The sequence below is a fragment of the Corvus moneduloides genome, chromosome 1 (genome assembly GCF_009650955.1).
Source record: "Corvus moneduloides isolate bCorMon1 chromosome 1, bCorMon1.pri, whole genome shotgun sequence".
In the NCBI taxonomy this organism is placed as follows: Eukaryota; Metazoa; Chordata; class Aves; order Passeriformes; family Corvidae; genus Corvus; species Corvus moneduloides.
The window spans coordinates 128,959,066-128,976,006 of NC_045476.1; the positions used below are offsets into that span (position 1 = coordinate 128,959,066).

At 36.0% G+C, this 16,941-nt stretch overlaps 1 protein-coding gene and 1 long non-coding RNA gene across 5 annotated transcripts in view; one reads left to right on the forward strand and one right to left on the reverse strand.

The window, feature by feature from the left end:
* PREX2 (phosphatidylinositol-3,4,5-trisphosphate dependent Rac exchange factor 2) overlaps positions 1-16,186 on the forward strand; it is a 171,273-nt gene extending 155,087 nt beyond the window's left edge. For both annotated transcript variants that reach the window (XM_032127109.1, XM_032127117.1), the window contains exons 39-41: positions 1,059-1,161; positions 7,884-7,951; positions 10,771-16,186. In XM_032127109.1, the coding sequence (XP_031983000.1) occupies positions 1,059-1,161; positions 7,884-7,951; positions 10,771-10,816 (217 nt within the window). In that variant the 3' untranslated portion in view covers positions 10,817-16,186. The remainder of the gene's footprint in view (positions 1-1,058; positions 1,162-7,883; positions 7,952-10,770) is intronic.
* LOC116452568 overlaps positions 1-16,941 on the reverse strand; it is a 55,356-nt gene that overhangs the window by 10,571 nt on the left and 27,844 nt on the right. The window contains exon 1 of one of the 3 annotated variants that reach the window (XR_004243541.1): positions 10,662-10,772. The exons of 1 other annotated variant lie outside the window; for it this stretch is intronic. This is a non-coding gene — a long non-coding RNA (uncharacterized LOC116452568). Of the gene's footprint in view, positions 1-1,040; positions 1,130-10,661; positions 10,773-16,941 lie in introns of those variants that run through there. One more of the 3 variants, XR_004243539.1, reaches the window with a different exon arrangement.

Consider the following 16,941-nt stretch of genomic DNA (forward strand, 5'->3'; position numbering starts at 1 on the left):
TTTCTGTACAACCTGTCTTTCTGGTTGAAGAGATTTGATGATTGCAGTATTTTGATTGTGAAGAGAAAATCATCAAGCAGGTTTCTGGTGCAGAATAGAGCCACTCTCACCTCTTGGGTGATAGCAGCCCTCAAACATGTTCTTTCTAAAAAGTACCTGTTTTACTCAGGTTTTTTATTTTTATCCATGAGTTTTCTATGGCTTTGGTCTTGGTTTCATGAGAAGCCAGGCATTTGTTCTTGTCCTCACCATGACAAGGAAAATCAAATGGCATGTCCAAAATGACTTTCCCTACTACTTCTTGCCTGGTGTGCTGGCAGGTTGTCTGTCCTACAACACGATCTTCAGCTCTGAAACTTTTCTGGTTGCTCTGACACAACAGTGACAGCCTTTCTATTAGATGAGCTATCACAATCAGTTTTTGTCCTCAAGTGTTTATTTGAAAAAGATTGGCAAAGTGGCACAGGACAGTTCATTTGAAGGAATGCAGTTTTCACCTATTTTCTTTTTTGAAAAGGGTAAATGTCTCTTAATTTTGCACTGCACTGATGTGCCAAGGGAAAAACCAAGCTAAATTAATTGTAAGAGATTGGGATCCTGGTACCAAAGCCTTGGTCAGCTTTAAGAGGGGAGGGTGAGATGTAACATGCAGAAACCACCTAAAAAGGGATTTATTCAATTACAAAAAATTTTTTTCTTGGGTTGTTACTCTCCAAGTTGTGCACTTGCCAAGCCATAGTTTTTAGTGTGGGGTTCGTGTGTTGGTTTTGGGTTTTTTTGGGAGGTTGGGCTTGGTTGTTCAGGGCTTTTTCTTAACAACAAAACAAGACAAATGCATTTGATTGTAAGTCAGCAGGAACACTTGTTACACTCAAAATCTTAGAAACGTTATACTGTTCAGGCTAATGCCTGCATGGGTGAGGGAGGCATACAGGGCAGGTTTACTATGTAATCTTTTTATTTTATTTATAACTTTTTTTTAAAGATAATTGATTTAAAAGCAGTTATTTTAAGGAGATCTCCTCTAGCAGATAGCTGACCTCTGTCCCCCATTGCAGCTGCACTCTGAGTGTCACCCTGGAGCAGGCGATCACGCTGGCCCGGAGCCATGGGCTGCCCCCTCGCTACATCATGCAAGCGACGGACGTCATGCGCAAACAGGTGAGGTGCTCACTGCGGGGACGAGCTGCACGCTTCCAAACAAGACGTGCAGTCATCAAACACGAATGACTTGACCAAGCATTTTTTAGCCTCCATCCTGCCTTGGTTTCACCTTACATCAGAATAGCCTGTTGAGTAAGACAATCTTTATTTTAATACATATGATCCACAAAAATAACTTCAGATTATTAACTGTTGTCAATAGAAAGTGACTCATGCTGAATTAAGGGGATGTGTGGAAGGGAAGGAGAGAAAGAAATACTATTGTTTTTAATTTTCCAGGCAAGATTCCTGAGGACAATGTCCTTATGACAAAATAGTGTTTTTCACTCTTTGGTCATAATAGGATATTAGAATTTTGAGGCTAGATTTAGATATTAGGATTTAGAGGCTGTTTTGTTGATAGATTACCACCTCAACATGAACTCTTGGTGCTAAGGTATGCCAAAAATACTAGATTAAAAAGTAATATCAACTGAAAATGGGGGATACACGTTACTGTATTGGCACAACATTTTCTAGAATATCTTGTTATCAGAAAATACTTTTAAAAGGATGTATCTTGGAAGGAATTCAGAGGAGGAACATGAATGGTCCAGTGGTTGTTAGACAAAGCTTACAAACTGAAGATTAAAGAGCTCAGCCTGTTCAGTTGATGAAAGAGAGGTTGAGGGGGGACTTAATCATTCTGCGTGCGTATGGAACATATATCCCAGCCTGTGGTAGCTTTCAACCCCACAACAAAATCATAAGCAAGATACAGGATACACTCAATCTTGAAGTGAAAAAAACCCATAATTAAGTATTGTAACAATTAATCACAGATAAGACAAGGTTCATATTTTCTGCGTTTTAGATGACATCTAATTTATTATTTTCATTAATTTTGCTACATATTTTGTGCAACAATCACAGTTATCAGAATGATTAAGCAGCTGTGCTTTATTTCTAACTTGCTATAGAGAAAAATATGCATATGCTAGGTGTGACCTTTAGTCTGTTAAAGCAGTTTTGTGGATAGTCTCAAACCACAGATTCGCATCAGTTGCATGTAAGTGTTGCTGCTGAGCATGGGTACGTCAGAGTATTTAGTTTCATTCCTTTTTATATTGGGATTTCACTTCTTTTGGTGCATAAATTAAGTTTCTGTGATGAATAAACACCCTTGAGGTTCTTGAATCAGGTCATGTACATCTGCTCAGGAATTACAGCTTTAAGTTGACTTGAAAGCTACTGCTTTATATGGATAAACTTGCATGTATAGGTTGGTATGTCTGCTCCTGAAGTTCTAGACAAAAGACAGATCTGCATATTTTGCAATCAAAAAACATGGTTGTAGGGGTTTGCATAAATCTACTTGTAGGATGCGTTCTGTCAAAGTGTACATTTTCAAAATACAGGTCCAGGCCATTTTAAAAAAATGCTGATTCATTTTTGGATCTTCTGCAGTTTATTTAATGAAAATGAAAGACAAAATGAAAGAACCTCACATGGTTTTCAGCAGCTGTAGCTGTACTTGCTCAAATACAGATGTGAAAAAAGGCCTTTCAGTTAGGCCACATTCTTTGAAGTAAAACAGCAGGTCATCAATAGCTGTTAAAGATGCCAAAATCTCAATACCACGCACAGACACCGCAGAAAAGTGTGCTAGTCTATCTAGACTTTTTTCACACATTCTTTCTCTTGCAGGAAACCACTATGGCATTTAATGGAGTAATAATCTTTTGTTGTAATTTTAAATAAGTCTTGGAGTTGTGTAGTAGAAATATAACCCTCCATTAAATTCTAAATGCTTTGGAGTAATTTCAACAATACACTATGGCATTTTCTAGAAACCTGTTTGGATTTAATGTTTAAATTATCTGTAGGATTTAACTGTCAGAATCATAATGCAGGCCATAAAACTTGGAAGAAAAAAGAATAAAAAGTTTTCTCGGGGCTTAATGCAGATCATTTAGTTAAGGGCAATACATGTGCCTTTTTCACATCAAACAAACAAACAAACAAATTTGTTATCCCATTTACACACTAAACCTTTTGTGGAATAAAGATATTAGCCACAGGGAGGTGCAAGTCAAAGGACATCTATTCCATCTGTTCCTCAGCAGCATTAACTCCTATCAGTATCAGCTTTCCACAAGAGGAAATTATCTCTATTCAAAGCTGATATGTTTTCTAACTTGGTGCATCGGTACTGAATAACTGGCGCACCTGATTGAATGGATGACATCAGGAATAATTTTTTTGTTTTCTTAATTGAATGAGGTCAAGATCATGTTGAACAAGACTAATAATAGCTCCAACTGTATTGTTGGAACAATGTTCAAAGTAATTGTCCTGTCAGTTATAATAAGAGAACAAGCACCTGGTCTGTGAGAACTGAAGAAGAGAGACCAACTTGTGAGGATGGGTATGACCTTGGGTCTGTGGGATGGCTTTAGTTAAGTGGTTTTGATTTATTTATAAAATAAAAAATTAGTCAAAACATCCCAACTATCTTTTGGTAACTTCTTATCTTGTGTATATACTCCTGTAAGCATCTGCACAGATAAAATACTGTGTAAAGCATCCTGACAGTGTGACTTAGGGATGCAGCAAGGAGTGGAGAGGACAGAGGCCTAGGAAAGGAGCTGCAGGAGGGCAAAGAGGTCTGAGGAAAAAATATGACTAAAAGGCTGATAAATAGAAAAGGCCAGAAGAGAATTTATGTTGTCTTTTAAGTGAGTAATCATGTTTTCATGCCTTTTTAAAAGTAACATAACAGCACAATATTTTGAATAATTCTTATAAGTACTGTACTGATTTAGAGCTTTTTGAACAGGTCATAAAGAGAATCTGTGTTTTTTATGTGACTGGGTCTTGCTATCCTTAAATTAATGTGTAGCTTGAAATCAAACCTATAATTTTTAAACGTGGCAATGAGAATACTAATTCATATAGAAGAGTGCAGATTGATGGTGTTTTAGACCTGCCATCATCTTTCACCATTGTTCTGGCAGTACTGGTATGCAGAGGGTAGCAGTCTAGAGTCATGTAGCACAGCTCTCCCTTATGAGACAAACCCATGAGACAAACAGTGATAATTAAGAATAGAATTGAAGAAGTATAAATCAGCAGTATATTGAAAGAGAAATGGTATAATGATGCTCAGTGGTGACAAGCAAGTTGCTAGTAATTCTTGGAGGCTTTTCCTTAAAAAAATAAGAATGTGGTTGTTTCAAGTAAGGTTTAATTTGTGCCTCAACTAAACAATAAATTACATGATTATATAAAGCTAGACTCCTTTTTAAATCAATGCATTTGATTTATTATGTGAGCAAGATACTAAAATTAGTTTGTCTAGCGAGTGATGCAAGTAAAAATAGGCTTGTTTTGTTCTCAGAGGTAGTCACAGCACTGACGTCCAGGATCAGCCTGTGATTAATTTAGATAGTTTTTGCAAGTATATGTATATTCTGGCTCTCACTGCTGTTAATCGTGTGCCAGTCTCAGAAGTCTGTCATGGTGAGATTTCTTTATTATGATAAAATTTTAGAAAATGGCACCAAGAAAAGGCCACTGGAGGTGCTGAAGGTCTGGACTCAACGTGTCTGAGTGTAACCAACAGCTATCCCTATGTCATTCCTGGCAGACATTTGCTGTATCTGTTCTTAAACCTCCGGTAGTGGGGACTCCTGCGCAGTGCTTCCCATGTGGTCTGTTCCATAATTTTCTAAACCTTTTCATTGGGATGCTTTACTTTGTGCCTCATTTAAGTGGCTTTTTTCTTCTATTTTTTTCCCCTACAATTCCCATTTTCTGTCCAATATACCATAGACTTAGTGACTGGATTTTCTTCCCTGTTTAGCAGTAGACTTTTAGCATTTCAATTGTTTCCAGAAATGGGGCATCTGGCATACTATGGCCAACCTGTTCCTGTGTTACCACCCTCATCATAAAATATTTCTTCCTTATATCTATTCTGAATCTACCTTCATTTAGTTTAAAACCATTACCCCTTGTCCTATTGCTACAGCTCCTGCTAAAAAGTCTGTCCCAAACTTGATTATCATTTCCCCGATAAGCCATCACTTGTGTACATGGAAGAAATCAGTTCATCTCATCTGTCATTTTTCTGTTGTGTTTCCTCAACTAATCATTCTCCCTATTCTCCACTGAACTCTTTTCAATTATTTTATTAAAGATGAGAAGTAACTCTGAAGAATTACAAATAATCTTGCAGGAGTTTGTGATTGAGCAATAACATACTAGATGAAAATCAATGTAAATTACTCTTAAGTGAAGGACACTGGGGAAAAAACAAACCCTAAATTCACATTCAAAATAATTGACTGTGAGCTTGCCATTCCATTTCATGTTCAAGACCTCAGGATACGAGGAGAAAACATCAGCTCAATTTGCAGTAGTTATCAGTAAAGCAGAAGTTATAATGGTTTAGGCAGGGATAGATGCCAAAGTAGAAATCATGCTGTCATGACCCTGAATTTTGAATTATCTGATGTTCTTATCCCTTCCATAAGGATATAGCATAATGGAAAAGATTCAGAGAAGGTCAGAAAAAAACTTAGCAATGGTTGGGAAAGCTTTATAGACAGAACAGACAGAAAGACAAAATAATGTAGGACTGTTAAGCTTCATGAAGGGGGAAACAGACTTTTAAAGAACATGTGTCACAGGTAGGGACTGACCATTGTTCTCACCAGTGAAGGACTAGAGGCATCAAATGAAATTGTCAGATTAAAACAAAATTAAAAGAGCGGAAAGCTGTAGAGGGACTTTTTACATAGGCAAGGGGTAATGGCTTTAAAATGAGAGTGGGCTTAGACTGATTCTTCATTTTAGAATAAATTTTAGACATTAGGTTTAGAAAAAAGCCTTTACTGTGAGGGTGGTAAGGCACTGGAACAGGTTGCCCAGAGAAACTGTAGATGCCCCATCCCTGGAAATATTTGGGGACAGGATTAATGGGGCTTTGAGCAGCCTGGTCTAGTGCAAAGTGTCCTTGCCTATGGTGGGAGGTTGAAACTAGATGATCTCTGAGATTTTAGGAACCCAAACCATTCTCTGATTCTTGATGTAACAAGCCAAGATTGTACCAAAGATGTGGATCTTTGACAAGAAGGTTAGTGATGTTAATTTATTACTGGGTACAAGATGAGATGGGAAAGAAAAGAGAATCACTAAAGTTGATTAAATACATACTTGTTGAAGAAGAGAGGAAGTATTCAATGACTAATGACTGAATTCTGGAGGAGTTTCTGGAGAAAGATGTATGTTTGTCATGGTTGGTAGTTATGTGCCTTTGCAATTTTTGGAGACAATCTTCCTGAGATAGACGCAGCTCTAGTAAAATAACTTTATATTCTGCCTTAAGTTTTATAGGTACTCTAGTTATTTTTTCTATCTTTATCACCATTTTTTTTTTTCCTTAAAGAAATGTAAAGACACAGTATTTTTTTGTGGCGCATGTTGATTTACATACAATCTGAGAGCCTATCTGAGTGTAAACAGCCAGCCTTTTTCATATTTTGTTTGAGCCCATGACAGTGAATTAATACCTTCTCAATTACCTGTGCACCTGATTTCAGTCAAATGAAAGATCTAGTCTTCCTCAGTCTTGAACCAATTATTATACCTCTTTTACATCATGTGCATCTGGCACTGCAGCTCTGTTAGAAATGTAAATTATCTTTAATGCTTCACATCAACCTAAATTACACTGTAAGAATTCTGAGGTTATACAGAATTCTGTTATTTTGTCCTGAATTTAGGTAGCACAGAAGGAGAAACAAATGGAGAGTCAGTGTATTTATTATTGACAGAACAAGTAGTTTCCATCTCCTTTAAAACGATAGAAAACCTAGTAAGTCTAATGGATATTTCTTTATTATGACTACTTTACATCAATAAAACTGCACTTTAAAAGCCAGACCTCATAATTCAAAAACTTTACTAAGTTCTTTGGTATGTGTAAGCTGGTATGTTTGCAGAAGAGGGTGTTTTTCACAACAGTTCATGGTATATGAACATTGTGCATGTTTTATCCACTTCCTACTTACTGGATGAGTCAGTGAGACAAAAGTACTTTCATTATTGTTTTTGAAAGGATCAACTGAAGTAGAGAGAGACCAACTTTTCTTTTGACCCTGCTTTAAGCAGGGATGTTAGACTAAACAATCTCAGGAGGTTCTTGCCTATTTGTTTTGGGGTTTTTTGTGATTCTGTGATTATAAAGGAAGTTCAGGACCTCCATTTGTCTAATCCTTATTTATTTCCTCAATTTAGGCCATTTTTGTAGTTTTATTAGTATTTTCATGGGAAATTACCTGTAATATTTGTTTGTTCAAAAGTTCATAGGAAATAGGTGACATTTCAGAAACCAGCTTTATCCATGACTTCTACGCGGAATGGTGACAAAAATCAAACAAATTGAAATGAGATGTGTTTGGATTGTTTTAAACCTTAAATGTTAATATTTTAATGAATCTCTTTTATATTAGCAAGATGTATACGTATGCATTTATTTAGTGACAAAGTGGCAAGATTTTTGTTCCTTTATTTCTTTAACTTGTTCCTCACCTTAGAAGACAGTAGTTGTTTTGGGAGATTAAACATATGTGTTAATTAATTATAATCAAGAGTTATGTTCATCTACAAAGCTCAGAAAATTTCCTAATTTGTTGTGGGATAAATGAAGCAAAATTGTTGTATTTCTTCCACAGGGTGCGAGAGTACAAAACACCGCCAAGAATTTAGGAGTGAGGGATCGAACACCACAGTCTGTGCCAAGGTAACTTGATTCTTTGTGTCCTAGACCATGATTTTTTCTACTTTGTGCCAAATTCAGTCCCAGCTGCTCAAAAGCTAACAGTAACCATTGACTATATTATGCTCTAGTTGGTAAGATTTGGCTCTTAATGTACATAAAATCAGTTGCATTCGTAGCCGTACAATTTTACTTCAAGTGATTAGTTGCAGAAGTCCAGGCTATGTAGCACTTCAAAACATGCCCATTTTTGAAAAATGAAACCTAGTTCATGTTAATTATGAAAACACTGGGGTAAGTACTTAATCACTTGTACTATTTAGTGGGTTTAACTAGATCCATAACCCCATTTTAATGAAATATTGTACCGCAGTATCTCAGCAAAATCATGTTCTAGTTGTGTTTGGGGATGATGTAGTCTTTCTTTGTCTCTTTCTGAAACATGCATTACAATGAAAAATGACTTGTTCTATATGTATCCAGCTTTTTAATGTTGCGATGGATTTCAGGCACCTGAAATGTTTCTTTAAAAGCACAATACTTATAAATAAAAATAACCAAACAACCATGTTCTTAATATGATCTTAAAATGGTTTTAGTAATCCAGAACTAATTTAAACTGGGTTTTACCAATTTAAACGTAATGTTTTTGTTGACAAATGAGAACACATTGAATGAGCTAGACACATAAGTGAAATACGTAACATATCCACGGTGGTGTTTAAATTTCAGTAAGGAAACATTGAATTAGTAAAACCTGATAGAGATGACCATGTGAATGTGATTAGCTTAGGCAGTCCGGGACCAAAGATCCCTGATCAGCTGTCTTGCCTTGTGGGAGTCCATGGCAATAAAGTAGCATTTTGTTACATTAAAAGCAATTAAAGCATTACTGGGAGAAGAATTTTCATATTTTGAACAGTATGATTTGTGCCTTAAATGAACTCCTTCATGACATAATTCTGGAGACAGCCAAAGAATTCTTGCAACCCAAACTTTTCCCATTCCAACATGACAGCGCATTTATCTCGATTCAGAGCTTTTGTGATAAAGGAAAAATCTAAGTTCTCAAAAATAGAAACTTAGCAATGAGATTTTTTGGCTTTGCATATGTGGAAAAAAGACTGCCTCTTTCCAGATGAAACTCCTACAATGTAGCACTGAAAAGCTGAAGAAGAATTATGAGAACATAGAATAGGCAGATGTACCCAGTATGCTTGCCAGTCAGCATCAATAGCAATATCCCAGAATATCCCAGACCTCAGTGGTAGAGGCATTAGATGCCCAAGTCAGAATAGTAATCAGCAGGATACTTTTGATGTATAGCTAAACAATACTATGGGTTCTCAGTTCTCTACTTTGAAAACAATTTTATATTTGGTTTCACTTAACATCACTTGACAGGGTTCTCTTGTTCTCTGCAGCTGCCACTATCTCTGTGTTTTCTTAGCTGATCTGTTTGTACCAACTCAAATAGTTGCTCCATATATATTGACCCAGAACAGGCTATTTCTGCTCTATAGCATCTTCATTAACTTTAGATCCTTAGGGGTTTGTGCAGCCTTATTATTAGTTTGCTTCAGAATTCCTTTATACCACTTGCTCTGAAGACAATCTTACTGATTACTGCTTTAACCTGAAGAATACACAGACCTTGGTACTTGGGGCTGAGGTTTTCTGCACTTTGCTCCACAGAAATTAGATATTGCTAAAACATCATCAAGTATTAACCCCACTGCAATTGCTTGGATGAGATTTAATGAGATGTAATTTTATCTGTCTTTCAGCTTCGAATATTACTGCTTTATTATGCCAGCAGAATCAAATAATTTAACCCGTTTATTCTTCTCTGCCTCCTTGTCTGTATAAAGATCAGACCTTCTATTGCCTTATATATGGCTCCTAACAGATGTTTTGGTGTCTGCACAATGTGATCTTAAAAGACTGTGTTTCTGAATCTGCCATATGACTGTGTTGAAGAGCCCAGTGATCTTCAGAACACATTATGGTGGAGATTTCTCTTTGTTATTCCTTCAGTGATACATTTTCCCAGAGAAGTATGTGTAATCTCCAAATGAGATCATGTCTTGCTAGTTCTAATTTCTGTGGTTTCAGAGGAAATACCGTATGCTGGACAGGAATACAGAACAAGGGGTGTGAGGTCAGAATGATTGCCTTTTATTTTCAGTATTTCTATCATTAGGCTAAAGTTTCAAACGCCTGTTAATGACCAAGTCCCTGCAGAAGGGGTTAATAGAAGTCCAAAAGCCTTAATAAAAGCAGTGGCTATTTCAGTCTGTACTGAGGTAGTCATTTGAACCGAATCTTACTGCTGTTGACTTCATCCATGAAGAAACAGAGGGGAGAGAGTTTAAAATCTGCATACTATTGTCACTTATGTGACACCTGTCTTAGGTGCTTCAAACAGCATCTGTTTTTCAGGGAGCTGTTTTTAGAGTGAGGTTTGACTTGGCCAAGACAAAACACAATTGGAGGCAATGACATTCACCAAGCAGCTTTTCCAACTGAGAAATCCAGGGCAACAACTGATAATTGGATTAATGAAGGGATCTTCAGTGCAGAAAAATGAAATATTTTCTATATTGAAATGTGTTTGTAAGACTGCTTATGTCTATCTATGTGTTTTAATTATTCCACTTTCAATATAAACAATAATGTTCACAAAGAAGATTTTATTAATTTTACTTTGATAGTATTAAACTGAATTCAGTACCTTTTGTTTTGCAGTGCAGAAAGATGTAGATTTAGTTTGTGTTCCTTAAATTTACTCATCATAGTAATAACCAAGCTCTCAGAATAATTGCTTTGTTTGTCATTGTCAGATTGTACAAGCTGTGCCAGCCACCACCACCTGTTGGAGAAGAATGAGGAGAACTGCTTCAGAAAACAATCCAGTAATGGCCTTTAGGATACTGGGACTGTATGACGAAAATCCTACTGCACTATAGCAATATGTCCCTGCAGCTTTGATAAATAAGAAAAAAAAAAAAAAATCTTTTGCTCAGGACAAAGAAAGAAATATCCTAAATATTACCTACTGGCATTGAAAAATGTCTTCCCAAAAGCATTTCTGAAATCTGTGCACTCCAGCCTTACACTTCCTTGGGAATTTTACACTGGAATCAGATTAATTTGTTGTGTCTTGTTCAGTCACATGATAGGTATAGCCAGCAGCTTGAAAACAAATGTCTTGTTCAGAGGCAATGTCTTCACTTGTACACTATGCAGAATGTGTTCTTGTGGAAGCCTAGATAAACTAGGCTTGATAATTAACATGCACTTCATATGGGGCCCTTTGCATTTGATAAAGCTTTTTTTCCTGTCACCATCATAATTTCTCAGAATTTTGACATTACTGTTTCAAGGATATAATGTAAGTGAGGTTTAAAGATGGAAAACTCATCTCAGAATTGTGTTTAATGGCTGCAGGCAGGTGCTTTGAACAGTGTGTTTGTAATCGGTAAACTCAGACATGTCTGAAGCAGTGCTTGTCACACTGCTTTGGAAGGAGGACCTACCTGGCATTAGGAGTACCTAATGGTGTGGCATAGAAGGTGAAGTTTTGCCCTTTTGCAGCTGCCATTATAACGAAGGAGAAGGATGAGTCTGATCTTCATCCACTGGTCCGCTGAATTTCAGACTCCAGTGGATGTTTTACATTATTCCATCTCCGCATTTCAGAGTTTTCCAGAGCGGTGTATATTCATCTATAGCACTACACTAACAAATCTACATAAGGCAGAGATGAGTCAGTATTGTTAAACTGGAAATGACTGGTTTGAGTTAAAGCATAGTTTGGGGTTTTGATGTTTTATGCTACCATTTTCCACATTTTGTCAGAATTGTTTTGTATAGCATCTCAGTTCTTTGAAATGGTAATTGTTATAGATTTATGTTGAAATTGTACTAACTATTTAGAGAGCCCAGGGAGAATTTATCTGCATTTGGCTGTTCTTTTGGCCAAAGAATTTTCAGAGAAACTGCCCCCAAATGAGGATTTATATATGAACCCATTAAAACAAAAACTGTATTCTGAAATAGTACTACTTGTAGCAGTAGCGATGTATTCCATTAGGGCAAGACACATACTGTTTGAATAAAATTTATTTTTTTGTACAACAGCGGCCTGTAGTTATGCTGTAGCAATCAAACCTCACGATGTAATTTTTGCAATGATCTCAGTATTTATGAGTCTATCAATCTACAGTGAAATAAGTGAGAATTCGAAAGGATCTATACTCTTGAAGAGAGTGGGGTTTTTTTTATAGAGGATATTTAGGGAACTTGTTACTTTTCTCCAAAGGAGGAATTAGAGCTCCTACCTTTTTCAGTATTCTAAATGTTTTTACACAGACTTTAACTTTGCTAAGAAAATAAATATTTTTATATATCCACAGATACATATGTCTGTGCATATACGTACATTTCAATACGTGTATATTTATGTTGTCATATCAATTACTGGTCCTACCATAAAAAAAGAATGTTTGCCTTAAACTATGACAAGACATGTGGTAATGAATCCAGTAACAACTTAACCTTTGTGCTTTAAAGTTTACTCTCTTTTGTAGTTACTGGAAGCTATTGAACTATGATATTTTTGATTAAAAAAACTTAATACCCAAAACCAAAATCCAAATCAGAAAAGAAAATTTTACTTTTAAAGACTTTTGTCTAGCATGACCTAATGCTTATACGTAAGAAAGAGTTATGTTTTCTATAATTGCTGTTCTAGTCAGGATCTCATACTTTCAGACGTGTTTCATTCGGAGCAGCAGAATTGGCTACAGTAATTCCTGCTCCAGGCAAAAGCACCAGTATTTTCAGTTTCTGCTTGTTCAGACACCCGAAGTACAGAGAAGCCATAAGCACCTCAAGCCAAGGGCGTGCCGGTGTCAGCCTGGCTCTGAGCTCACATCTTCCTGTGAGGTTTCTCCACATGAGGTTTGATTTACTATGAGGGAAGTCAGCTGTTGGCTGCATGGAGCTGCTGAGCCTGTATACAATAAAATAACATAGAGGAAAAAGTCTGTTGCATGCACATGCATGATTGTAACTAGTCATTGCTTTTTTTATATAGCATGGAAAATGGTAGGAGTGCAAATACTCCAAAATAGTCTCCCTGTATAGTAAGATAATTTCCTGTTTCATTTTGTTGTTGAAAGCATGGGATAATAGACATTGTAAGAGACAAATAGTTATATGCCAGTCACTGGACAAAATTCTTTAGCTATTGTTTTATGAATGTGCATCAGAAATCTTTACCTCTTCTTTTGGTATCTAACTTCTGGTTCTGTATTCCTTTTTGCCCCCTCTTGAGACAGTTTTCAAAAACCTATTCAGCAATATGAGCTTATTGGTGTCCCATACTGCAAAGTAAAGTGTCTATTCAGCCTGGTGTCAAAGGAGCTGAGAAACTTAAGATCTGGTTTTCTGGGTTTACAGATAGAGCATAAAAATAGGATTCCACAGTAACACACAGAATCACAGAATCAATTAGGTTGGAAAAGATCTCTGAGATTGTTGACTCCAACTTATAGATCATCGAGTCCAACCTATTTTCAGAGGAAATTGGGCAAAAATGTCCCACTCACTCTTAAAAGGGGGGGACTTGATTTCTCAAAATGTTCTTCAAAGCCTGGAACACTGTGTCATTTTCACACTGCTTTTCTTGTCCCTCTGCTTTCAGAGCACACTGCACATTCTAACACATTGACTTCTAATAACACTAGATGGACCTTTAATAAGTCCATTCTTAAAATATAAATTTACATAGGTTCATTATTAAAGCTGTTTATCTTGTTCAGTATATATATAGCATGTATTTATTCCTTATACAAGGTGCACTTGCAGCGTAAAAAAAAATCCATTCTCATCACAGTATGTTTATCCTCTTATAAATTTTTAAACTCACAGGTGACAAGAAGAGATGACCAAGAGTGATGATTTATAAGAATTGTATCACCTATAGCTTCTTAAATCTTTGCTTTGACAGAAACAGGTTATGTAGCCTTTTTTTAACAACAGTGTGTTGTACTGGTTTAGGGAAAGCATTTTGTATGTAATTTTTACTTTTTCACCCAAGACAAGTATAATTCTTCTGGGAATAAATTCAAGGATCTAGAGGCATACATTACCAAATACTACCATGATTCAATGCTAGTCTGTGGGTGATATATAGGGGATTTAACAACTGGGAAGGGAGGGTTACAGGCCAAGGAACAGCTGAGTTGCCATGAGTTGCCATAGCATTCATGCTTGGAGAAAACATAGATTTAAGTAGAGCTGAGGATGTTTGGCCTATCTTTGTAACCATTATCTATGAATAATAGGATGTTAAACAGTCCTTAGTCTATTAAATGGCCATTAATTCAGTCTAGTTCCCCAAATTAGCTATTTTTTAATACCTATATTCCTTGTAGATTGTAAATGTAAATTAATATAAAAATGTATATAGTTCAGTTTTTCAATGTCAAACTTTGTGTTTAGAGATCCATTTTAAAGTAAATATTCCTGCTGTCAGATGAAGAAACCAACCAATTTCATGTCCACTGAGAGAGTTGGAATCTTTAGTAGCTTTTTGGGTAGATTTCACTGGGTTTTAGCAAATCATCAGGCTTTTGGATTGGTTTGCATCTGTTTATTTTAATGCAGTCAGTAGTGGTCAGAACTGCTCTTCTACTGGTTTAGAGCCAAAAAAATCAAACTTCAGTCAACAATGATTTATGGTAGTCATACTTAATTTCATTTGTTAGAATCCTTTAATGGAAAAAAATGAACCACTTTTATAGATCTGGTTTTAGCCAGAGAAATTCACTAGCAAACATGTTTTATTAATTCATTGTCAGATGTAGTGTATGTGTGTGTATATATATATATATATGTATGTATGTATGTATTTAAGACAATTGCCTGAATGTGAGTATACACATCATGGTTAAGCATGATGCTCAAAAAAGGAAAGTGTCTTTCATTTATTTTCATTTAAATGAGAAAATCAGTAAATGCAGTATATATCTACATGCTGTTCCGTACTCTTTACTTTACAGCTCCTTCATGGATATGTCTGCCAGCATTTTATGCATATTTTGCACCATTTTTGTTTAACATTATGAAAAGAGCTAATGCATTGACTTACGTATTTTATCTCTGTACTTGTTGATAAATGCAGGTAGTGCTTTTCTAATTGTACTCCAATAGTACTCTGGTAGTGGTAAATTAGATGTGCAGTACATACCTGACTCAGGATATCTGGATTTTTCATCATTAGGTTTTGAAGTATAAAAATATACTGAACTCATATTTTTGTATGCTGACAATTGTGTAGGGATTTTTATATACTGTATATATCAACCAAGTTTTCCTAAAGAAAATTTATTATTATGAATATTTCCCTTTTCCTGCTAGAAGATGTGGGTTTATGTTTTATTGTTATGTATGTATAAATGAATATACAGCATGCACAGTCATGCAGATGTTAACACCGGTGAGAAATTTCAGATTGTCTAGAGGCTAATTGAGTTTTTCTTAATGTTCTTCTCTAAAAAGAATATCTCCATACTAGAAACCTACTTTAGAAATAACTTCAGTTTGGAAGTCCAATAGTGTGTTCAAAGTAGTTGGGACATTTCTGCAAGTACTTAGATTTGGACTTTTGTGGGAATATCCATGACATCATCTGTGTGTGTATGTGTGTCCTATCTGCAGTACCATATGCCAGATTTAAAAGACTAAGCAGCCTTATTAACTTCTTTACACCCTGTACATAGTGTATGTATTTGGTTATACTTGTGTTACACTTTAAAAATGAACCTAATTTCTGCATTGAGTATTGCACACATTTTTCAAATTAAGAATATATTTTGTAACATCTCATTAAGCACAAGAGACCATTACTGCTTTGAAATATTATGTGTAAGTACAGCCATATACAGAATTTCTCAGTCAGCTTTTGTTTGAAAACGATCAAACTAGCAGTTCTGTAGGTAGTTGAGTTTATTGGAAGTAACCTTTGGAATTAAAGATCCTTGGAACATGGATTTAAATTACTTTTTCCTTTATTTTGTAAAGTGCCTCTGTAGCATACTTTGAATCAATTACTATATTGATTATGGGTAAAACTAATACTGTGTACTTTTAGATCTCTGGTTTATTTTTTTAGTTACATAGTAAAGACTGGAATCATAACAATGTATTACAAAATGTCACACAGCAATAAAACCATTCATAATATGGCCACTGCAAACCTCTTTATTTGTAAGCAAGAAGTAAGTTGGGAGGGAGGGGGTTGGGGATCTTTAGCCCTTTCAGTGTGCCTGCCTAGGAATTCCACTGCAGGAGAACAGAAATTAAACTTCTAGAAATAAATGTTTACAGTAAGAATCTCTTCTGCAAACCCAGGCCCAACCTAGACTCATTGCTGGTAATTGAAATATATCTTTATCACCACTGGAAAACTGAGCCCTGCATGAGCAGTAGCCTCTGGCTTTCAGCAGCTGTACTTTGTGAAGGCTGGAAGAGACACACGCATGAAAATAACTTTCTGGCCCCATGGTGCCATCACTATTCCATGAAGCTCTGAAATATCCACCATTTCTGCACTTCTTTGTCTGAAGACTTTTTGCTTACTGCTGTGCACAAGGGTAAGCTGACAAGCATAGTGTGGAGTGTTGTACTCCTTGTACTAAAAAACCACCTATAAATGACTGATCCTTTAGAGGGATCTTTTGGGATGCCAGGGGGTTGAGGAATTGCACTGTTTCTTTTGTAGGACCAAAAGCTGATGAACTACTAGACCTTGCAGAGCATTTGTCTCTATATGAAGTAAGTTCTGATTTCTACAAGGTTGTGATCAACAGATGTTCAAGACTGAAAGGAACTGTGGAGACATGACCAAAAGCAACTACAATTACTTTGTAAAATCCCTTTTGTTTTCCATCTTATGTAATCAAGGAGGAGGATGTAAGTATTTCTGGATAACTAGACTTGAAAGA